General features: G+C 40.0%; 1 protein-coding gene across 2 annotated transcripts in view; it reads left to right on the top strand.

The window, feature by feature from the left end:
* Nucleotides 1-232: 232 nt before the first annotated feature.
* The window catches only part of LOC127652633 (signal transducer and activator of transcription 3), a 36557-nt gene continuing 26704 nt past the window's right edge, over nt 233-10085 (top strand). The window contains exons 1-2 of one of the 2 annotated variants that reach the window (XM_052138889.1): nt 233-276; nt 5911-6044. In XM_052138889.1, the coding sequence (XP_051994849.1) occupies nt 238-276; nt 5911-6044 (173 nt within the window). In that variant the 5' untranslated portion in view covers nt 233-237. The remainder of the gene's footprint in view (nt 277-5910; nt 6045-10085) is intronic. The other variant, XM_052138890.1, reaches the window with a different exon arrangement.

Genomic DNA, 10085 nt, shown 5'->3' with positions numbered 1-10085 from the left:
AGTAGTTTATATGATCTATATCAAAGGCATGAACTGTATTGTATGTTTATGTATATAAACCATAAACTGAAAATTGTGATCTTTCCAAGATGGCAGTGCTGTTGACATGTCAGGATCAGTGGAATGCTGTATCTTGGTATTCATATCAGTGCAACCCTCCACGTCATATTCTCATTTAGTTTCACCTTTGTGTGAATAAAGTAGTTCACTTCCCTGTTGTTCGTACACCAGGTAGACATGGCAAGCAAAGTTGCAGTTCGTTTTGTGAATAACAATGTAAGTTGATCCTTTTATATTTTTTTAATTGTTTGCATACAGTTATCTGGTATTTGGAAGATCTATGAATAAGTTTAACAGTCTCTAGTTATTTACGTTATCTATGTAATCTATGAAGTATGAATTTGCATATGTTTTGGATATAAAAGTGTTTCCTCTAGGATTTATTTCAGCAGCGGTGCTGTTGTGCACGTGTCCACAAGCCTGCAACACCACACCCGTATTAACACGTTTTGGTCGAAGAATAGCTTAAAACAGGGGTGTCAAACTCAATTTCAGACTGGGCCACATGGGTTCATTTGTGCCCTCAAAGGGCCCTTTAAAAATGTGGCACCAGCACCTACTCTGGTAGCACCCATTCAATTTCCAATAATATTACATGTTATGTGCTTTGAAATGCACATTTGACTGTACAGCATTGATTTTGAGCTTTGGATGCAGACGATAATTATGATATTAACAACAGTAATATCTGTGGAAAAAACACTTCATTTTGATATGGCTAAATTGAAATATTCTGACACTGTGACTAAGTTGGGTCTTCTTTACAGAATTTCTTTGTCAGTACTGTTTAGAATGTGGGGATTTTATTTTAAACTAGTTTCAGAACCGAATCATAAGAGTTTTGAAACAGCCAATTACACTCACCTAAAGGATTATTAGGAACACCATACTAATACTGTGTTTGACCCCCTTTCGCCTTCAGAACTGCCTTAATTCTACGTGGCATTGATTCAACAAGGTGCTGAAAGCATTCTTTAGAAATGTTGGCCCATATTGATAGGATAGCATCTTGCAGTTGATGGAGATTTGTGGGATACACATCCAGGGCACGAAGCTCCCGTTCCACCACATCCCAAAGATGCTCTATTGGGTTGAGATCTGGTGACTGTGGGGGCCATTTTAGTACAGTGAACTCATTGTCATGTTCAAGAAACCAATTTGAAATGATTCGAGCTTTGTGACATGGTGCATTATCCTGCTGGAAGTAGCCATCAGAGGATGGGTACATGGTGGCCATAAAGGGATGGACATGGTCAGAAACAATGCTCAGGTAGGCCGTGGCATTTAAACGATGCCCAATTGGCACTAAGGGGCCTAAAGTGTGCCAAGAAAACATCCCCCACACAATTACACCACCACCACCAGCCTGCACAGTGGTAACAAGGCATGATGGATCCATGTTCTCATTCTGTTTACGCCAAATTCTGACTCTACCATCTGAATGTCTCAACAGAAATCGAGACTCATCAGACCAGGCAACATTTTTCCAGTCTTCAACTGTCCAATTTTGGTGAGCGCTTGCAAATTGTAGCCTCTTTTTCCTATTTTTAGTGGAGATGAGTGGTACCCGGTGGGGTCTTCTGCTGTCGTAGCTCATCCGCCTCAAGGATGTGCGTGTTGTGGCTTCACAAATGCTTTGCTGCATACCTCGGTTGTAACAAGTGGTTATTTCAGGCAAAGTTGCTCTTCTATCAGCTTGAATCAGTCGGCCCATTCTTCTCTGACCTCTAGCATCAACAAGGCATTTTCGCCCACAGGACTGCCGCATACTGGATGTTTTTCCCTTTTCACACCATTCTTTGTAAACCCTAGAAATGGTTGTGCGTGAAAATCCCAGTAACTGATCAGATTGTGAAATACTCAGACCGGCCCGTCTGGCACCAACAACCATGCCACGCTCAAAATTGCTTAAATCACCTTTCTTTCCCATTCTGACATTCAGTTTGGAGTTCAGGAGATTGTCTTGACCAGGACCACACCCCTAAATGCATTGAAGAAACTGCCATGTGATTGGTTGATTAGATAATTGCATTAATGAGAAATTGAACAGTTGTTCCTAATAATCCTTTAGGTGAGTGTATGTGCCGCATTTAAACGGGTTTTGCAGTCCCACCGCATTTAAAATAGTTGGTGCGGTCGAGGCCATTGCGCGAATTACCTGCATTATGCTTGTGCTGCTTTATCCATAATTGAGCCGTGTTGAAAATTGACCCATGTAGCGCTGTTTCATTCCACTTTTCAAGTGAGCAAAGTGCGCTCCAAAACATGCAGATAACAGGGGAAGGCTGAATAATATTCATGAGGAAAGCTCTAACTGATTGTTCAGTGAAACGTTGTGATCCACTGCCATCCTATGTTTCAGAATTGAACTTGTGGGCCACTTTAAATTAAGCGAGTTTGACACTTGTTTTGCGGTGACGTCACTGAGTATGTGCATGTATTTGTGTGTGTGAGGTTGGGTCTCTTTCACAGTGTACGAAGCACACAGCTGACTGGGGCTGACAAGCATTATGTTGCATCAAGAATATTAAATTACTATAAATGTACAGAATCCAGCTCTTGCAGTGGAGGGAAATGCTCTGCCAACCATATATATTGCATTTTACATTTTTTACATTTTATGCATTTGGCAGACGCTTTTATCCAAGGCGACTTACAGTGCACTTATTACAGGGACAATCCCCCCGGAGCAACCTGGAGTTAAGTGCCTTGCTCAAAGACACAATGATGGTGGCTGTGGGGCTCGAACCAGCATCCTTCTGATTACCAGATTACCAGTTATGTGCTTAGACCACTACGCCACCACCACTCATTGCCACATTTGAATACAATTTGTAATTCTAAAACATTTGAAGTTTTACAGCAGTCTCACCTAAATATCACAGGGAGCTACTTTTCTCAACACTTACCGCTAATGTTATTCAGATAGAATGATTATTTGAAGTAAACAGTCAACATTATGGCCTTTTTCTTCACACACTTGTTTCCCAGAAAGACATACGACTTGCGTTTATGTTGTTGTTCTTGGCAGATATCTAAACAAATACTTTAACGGGTAGATAAAGGGCAGTTTAAACAAAAATGACAGTTCTGTCATTTCTGTCACTTACTTTCCATACAATAAAAGTTAATGGTGACTGAAACTAACATTCTCCCTAACATCTCCTGTTAAGTTCCATGGAAGAAAGAAAGTCATACAGGTTTGCAACAGCACAAAGCTGAGTAAGTGATTATAGAAATTTCATTTTTGAGTGAACTATCACTTTAAGAGTACAAGTCAATACTCAACCGTTACAAAAAAAAGTATTGAGAAAACCTTGCTTATATAATATTTATATAAATGATGTAAGATTCAGAATCCCTTGTTATTAATGACACCTGTGGCCGTTAAGTGAACTGCAGCCAGCTACATGTTGCTTGTGCACACAGATTGTGGAATTTCAGTTTGATACAAGATTATTTATTTGATTTGTTCATCTGTATGGACTGGTTTAACAGTTCTCATCTACATGTTAAAATGAATAGTGCAGAAATTCCCAGTATTATGAATGTGGAACATGCGGGATTGATTACATTTGTGTGCAATACCCGCATCCACGCCAAATTTCATGCCCCGATAATAATAAAAATAATAATAATAATAATGGTTATTATTACTACATTTAGAAATGACAGAATTAGATAAGTGTTAGACAACTGTATTATAATAATATATTGTATGTGGCATTGCAATGAGATCTGGTTAAACCTTCGAGATGATCTCACCTCCTCTTCTATCCACAAAAACCTGGTGTCATAGGGGTGCTTAAGATTTATTTATAGGAATTTGTAGTGAACAATTAAAGGGAATATGGAGTGCTGTACATATAAAATGGTCACTATGCAACGCTGTTATTCTGTGCTCAAGATGAAATTCGTGGAGCGAGCACAGAACAGTCTCATATGTGCTCACTCAGAACAGAGCTGTGCACGAGCATTGTGTGCAGACTGTTTGATTAAATCACATCATAGCCATTTGTGGTTTAATATTCACACTATGTCATGTCTTGATTTTGCTTTTATTTCGATGGATTGTTCACCCGTACACAAAGCAGTGGAAAGATGTGTTGTTTTTGCGTTATTTCGCGGCACATGTTAATTTTGCATCATCACATTCAATTCAGACTTCATGCTCACAACTTGAGTTTCTTCTTTTACTGTGGCTCTGGAGATTCAGTAGTGGTGGAGCACTGCTGCTGAACAGTGGTGGAGGAAACACTGAAATATGCTAAATGCTTCTTTATATGTTGCCTAAACTTAAAATTAGGTCATTCAGTCCATCATATGACATTCATTTTATACATAACATGATTTCCATGGTCATGGAAAAAAGGAAAATATCATGGAATTTTACAATTGTTTTTTTAAAACTTGAAAAACTCTATTTCTGAAAGTTAAATCTAAAATTCTGCTCTCAAATATTTCTTTGAGTAGATGTTGTTCTTACGTTATGTAAAGCTTGCTTGCATGCCACAACAATGTCTGATTTGCGAACAAATAATAATTTTGATTCATTTTTTTTTTTTTATCAATGAATAAGTCCCAATTTGAATTTTGATGCTCTAAATGGAAATGGTTTTCAAAAATCCTTACCAAACAAACACCAATGATGGGGAAGGTGATAGAAAAGTCATGAAAATTAATTGTTCAAAATGTGTGGGAAGCCTGAAATAAATAATTACATATATACAATTGTATAGGCCTACAAGTTATATACATAAGGTTAAATCTCAAGGTTACCCATAAGGAAACATCATGTTTTTACAGTGGCTGATTGACTGCTCAGTATAGGAGACAAAAGAGAAGTGAAATAAAGAAAAGTAACTCTGAATGGTTTAATGCTTGAGGACTTATTTTTGCTTGGATTTAAGGGCACATTTCCCTTTTCTTGTCTCTTTTTCTCTCTATTCTTCTTCAAAACACAAGTGCCACTTATATGTCTGTGCAAACCAAGAAAAAGTGTAGATGGATATGTTTGTATGTGGTAAACTCTTTGAGTGTGTGTTCCATAGCTTCTTGAGTTAATGTTGAGAATGACGGCCTGCATGGGCTTTTGAGGTTTTCCTCTTTGAACGGATGCTCTTGCTGCTTCAAGATCAACAGCCACTGATTTCCACGGCCTTGATTTGCTGGTGTCACCCGTATCTTGTTTTCTTGACATCTATGAATTTTGCCTTTTTTAGATACAAAATGTTTTTTAGACTATCCTCTGAGCACTTGCTTCTCTTATATATAGCTAGATATTAAATTGAGATTTTTCAGCAAAATGTTCAGATATGATTAGCCATCTAGGATTGGGACATCACATTGGGGAAACTAACTGGCTGACCAGCTAAATCAGCTTAGCACAAGCTTTTTCAGGATGGGAGACCAGCATGGCCAGACTGGAAGACCAGCTAGACCATCTTAAACCATAGAACTAGCAAACCAGTTCAGCTGGTTTAAGGTGTTTCCTTTTAGCAGGGATTGCAGACCTTGTTACAGATATGAGCTATTGAATTGCATTTGTACTTTGGTTCTACAGTTTGCTTACAACCTGATAGCATGGGTTGTATATAGTGGATCATTGTACTGTTGAGGGCATTAGGTTTTTTGGTTTGCTTTCGTTTTCTGCTTCACAATTGGTTAGAGTTTGCCTTTGCTTTGAACTGTGTATGAGGAAGTGTCCTCATGGCATTATCCTTTCAGCTCAGAGACATTTCTCTACAAGGAAAAGAAAATTGACAAGCTGAAAAGACCTTTTAAGTTTGTCTTTCTTGTGTCATTTGAATTAAATCTACCCCTCTCTCTCTCTCTCTCTCTTTTCTGCAGGTCAACATGGCCCAGTGGAATCAGTTACAGCAGTTAGAGACACGGTACCTGGAGCAACTGTACCACCTGTACAGTGACAGCTTCCCCATGGAGCTAAGGCAGTTCCTGGCCCCCTGGATCGAGAGCCAGGATTGGTGAGTTGCCAGCAGTAGACAGGTGGTGGCTTACCACTTCTAAACCTCAAGATACAAAATTTAGTTATCGACCGTTATGGGTTTTTTAATAGCCGATGCCGATATCCGGAGAGCAGGGCGGCCGATAAGACCATATAATACCGATATATCACACAATTTAATAAAGTAAATAACATAAACATAAAATTGCTAAACAATTAATAAACTCTTATTTAGCACTATATTTACACAATTTCACACTAAACTTTAAATTATTATTATATAAATTATAAAGTAATATTGTATTTTAAATGGTAGATAGCAGTTTCTTCTGATTTCTGTTTAGTCATCAAATTTTATTAATCAATTTGTACATAAAGAAATTGTTAACATATTAGGATAAAGGAATTGTACACACAGTACTCCAGCAACCATTAATAGCATGTGCGCATTAAAAATAGCATTTTCTCAAAAAATACCGTATCAAACCAATTGCAAAGTGCGTAGTAGAGGTCTGCAATCTGACCTGGGCCCGACTGGACCCGAGAACCCAACGGGTTATGGTCCGGGTCAGTTTTTCATCTAGGGCTTCGGGTTCAGGTTTGTATGAATGAAACAATAAACAGGCTTACCGAACTTGTTTCGCGCACGTGCTCTCAATCACTGACACTCGTGAATGGACGAGTTAGGGGCCATTCACACCAAACCTTTTTGCTCGTGTCTGTTCTGTTTTCCTATGTAAACATGCTGGATGAACGTCTTTGACATTTGCAACATGTCTCGCTTTTTCTTCAGCGTTTTGCGCATGACCGGCACGCAGTGCCTTTTAAAAAAACTGTATGTCTACAGTTTCACTACTGTTCCGAATGTTGCCTATATGCTTACATAAAATACAGCCTATTGCAACAGTACTTGCTAATAGAATAAATTGGATAGTAAGCGTTTTTTGGTCGGGTTCGGGCTTAAAATTTGACGGTATCATTCGGGCCAGGTAAGGTTGGGCCACACAGTCTCTGGTACGGCTCATGTTCGGGTTTCACTTTAAGGCATGTGCAGACCTCTATTGCATAGTGAATTGGACATTTATTTATAGCACACGTGAAACGCTTTTACTTTGAAGGTGCACTCAAGCGCTCGTGCGGATCCAGCGAGATCTCCTGACAGTTTAAATGCCTGGATCATCTGCTTGGATTGTCATGGACTGACCTTCATGATTTATGAATCAGAGGAACTTTTTATTCTGATCCTGAAGTTTTTCATTCTGGCTGATAGAATACATGCCTTAAAAAGAGGAAGAAATTAGATTAGTGCTTGACGGGGAGAGAACGATGAATTTTCATGAGGTTCGTGAATTACATCTGTTTAAACGAGATGTCTGCATATTTGCAGATTATATATAATATACATTTTATTGATATTTGCCTTTTATCATTATAAAGGAAAGTTAAAAGTTACAGGGAACTGTTGAAGAGAGAATGTTAGAATATGTGCTTCAGAGGAAGAAATATGAGCACTCCACAGGAAGCTGTATATGCTGAAGTTGTGTGAGGTTTGTTTATAACATCTTTTTAAACAAGATATGTGCATATTTGCAGACGGTATATGATATTAGTTTTATTGATATTTGCCTTTTCATCATTAGACAAGACAGAGTTACAGTGAGGAGAGAGAACTTTTGAGGAGAGAGAGGGAGAATGAAACAGACAAGCACTTTAACATTATGAACTCAAACGCGTCTTTCGAGGCTCTGATACATGGATGGTTTGAATGACACTGTGTTACACACCAGTTTATTGTAGTAACACAATTGCACATAACAACAATTCGAACCGTGACTAGTCATTTACAGGTCTCAGTCACTTCACTTGCAAGCAGGCGATTCTCAGCACCCTCAAGAAAATGTTTTGGCTGATGCCGATAATTAAAAATTTGGAATATTGGGGGATTTATCGCCTTGGCGATATATCGGTATGATGAGGAGGAGGAGGGTGTGGCTAGGCCATGAGAACACATGCCCGACGCTGAATTGTCCTAATTAGCTGGGAGGGGGATAAAACGAGCCGGAGGTGCCAGTTTGAGAGAGAGAGAGAGGCACACATGGTCGCTGTGTGTGTGTCTGTGTGTTTGTTTGTTTAAGTTCATTTATGTCATTAAAGTTATGTTGACTGTTCTGCCTCCTCCTTGCCCATCCTGAACCCTGTTACTTTGGTGCCGAAACCTGAAATAATTTAATAAGCAGAAGAATTTGGGTAAGTGGCGTTAAACTTACTATTTCGCCGCTTGTTACTCCAACGATCAGAGTGACTGTTTCAAAAGTGCCACCGTTCATTCCTAACGCTGAGATTTAATGTAAATTCTCATGTTTTGGATAGTTTGCAAGTGTTTTAAGAATGATTCCACATGGATTTAAGAACAAAGTCTTATAACACTTGAGATCTTTCCCGAAGACAGATATTTATGTTTCTAAATAAACCTGCATGAAGGGAAGACATATATGATTTATGCAAGTACAGATAATATGAAGTGTTAGGGGTGTGGAGATATCAGTCATAAGCGGCTTACGTGTCCACATAAGGCTGGTAAAAGTGGAGGTAGTGTTAAGCTGAACTCTAGTGACGAGTCTAAGTTCAACAATGAGCCGAGCACAGAGGAGACGCATTCAAATACGGTAGATGAGAGGGACGTGAATGGGGCTGAATCAGGTAATCTTGCGGAGGAAAATAATAACACTACCGTGGAAGTGCAATCTACTGAAATTATTGTAACAGAAATGAGTGAAGATGGTGAGAATACAGATAAAAACATTTCAACAATAGTGGTAAATTGTTTAATGTGGAATTGACCTAATCAAATTTGCTGTCCCCTCAAAATAACACAACACACATGTCTAAACCGCTGGCAACAAAAGTGAGTACACCCCTAACTGAAAATGTCCAAATTGGGCCCAATTAGCCATTTTCCCTCTCCGGTGTCATGTGACTCGTTAGTGTTACAAGGTCTCAGGTGTGAATGGGGAGCAGGTGTGTTACATTTGGTGTCGTCGCTCTCACACTCCCTCAAACTGGTCACTGGAAGTTCAACATGGCACCTCATGACAAATAACTCTTAAAAACTCTAAAAAATTATTGTTGCGCTACATAAAGATGGCCTAGGCTATAAGAAGATTGCCAAGATCCTGCATCACGGTGGGCAAGACCATACAGTGGTTTAACAGGACAGGTTCCACTCAGAACAGGCCTCGCCATGGTCGATCAAAGAAGTTGAGTGCACATGCTCAGCGTCATATCCAGAGGTTGTCTTTGGGAAATAGACATATGAGTGCTGCCAGCATTGCTGCAGAGGTTGAAGGGGTGGGGGGCCAGCCAAATTGGTCTGCATGCTGTCGTCCCAGAAGGAAGCCTCTTCTAAAGATGATGCACAAGAAAGCCCGCAAACAGTTTGCTGAAGACAAGCAGACTAAGGACTTGGATTACTGGAATCATGTCCTGTGGTCTGATGAAACCAAGATAAACTTATTTGGTTCAGATGGTGTCAAGCGTGTGTGGTGAAAACCAGGTGAGGAGTACAAAGACAAGTGTGTCTTGCCTACAGTCAAGCATGGTGGTAGGAGTGTCATGGTCTGGGGCTGCATGAGTGCTGCCGGCACTGGGGAGCTACAGTTCATTGAGGGAACCATGAATGCCAACATGTACTGTGACATACTGAAGCAGAGCATGATCCCCTCCCTTCGGAGACTGGGCCGCAGGGCAGTATTCCAGCATGATAACGACCCCAAACACACCTCCAAGATGACCACTGCCTTGCTAAAGAAGCTGAGGGTGTAGGTGATGGACTGGCCAAGCATGTTTCCAGACCTAAACCCTATTGAGCATCTGTGAGGCATCCTCAAACGGAAGGTGGAGGAGCACAAGGTCTCTAATATTCACCAGCTGATATCGTCATAGAGGAGTGGAAGAGGTCTCCAGTGGCAACCTGTGAAGCTTTGGTGAACTCATGCCCAAGAGGGTTAAAGCAGTGCTGGAAAATAATGGTGGCCACACAAAATAATGACACTTTGGGCCC

Source organism: Xyrauchen texanus, chromosome 12 (assembly GCF_025860055.1).
Source record: "Xyrauchen texanus isolate HMW12.3.18 chromosome 12, RBS_HiC_50CHRs, whole genome shotgun sequence".
NCBI classification, from domain to species: domain Eukaryota; kingdom Metazoa; phylum Chordata; class Actinopteri; order Cypriniformes; family Catostomidae; genus Xyrauchen; species Xyrauchen texanus.
Note: the sequence above shows the minus strand (reverse complement) of the source record. Positions and strands in the feature narration are given on the sequence as shown.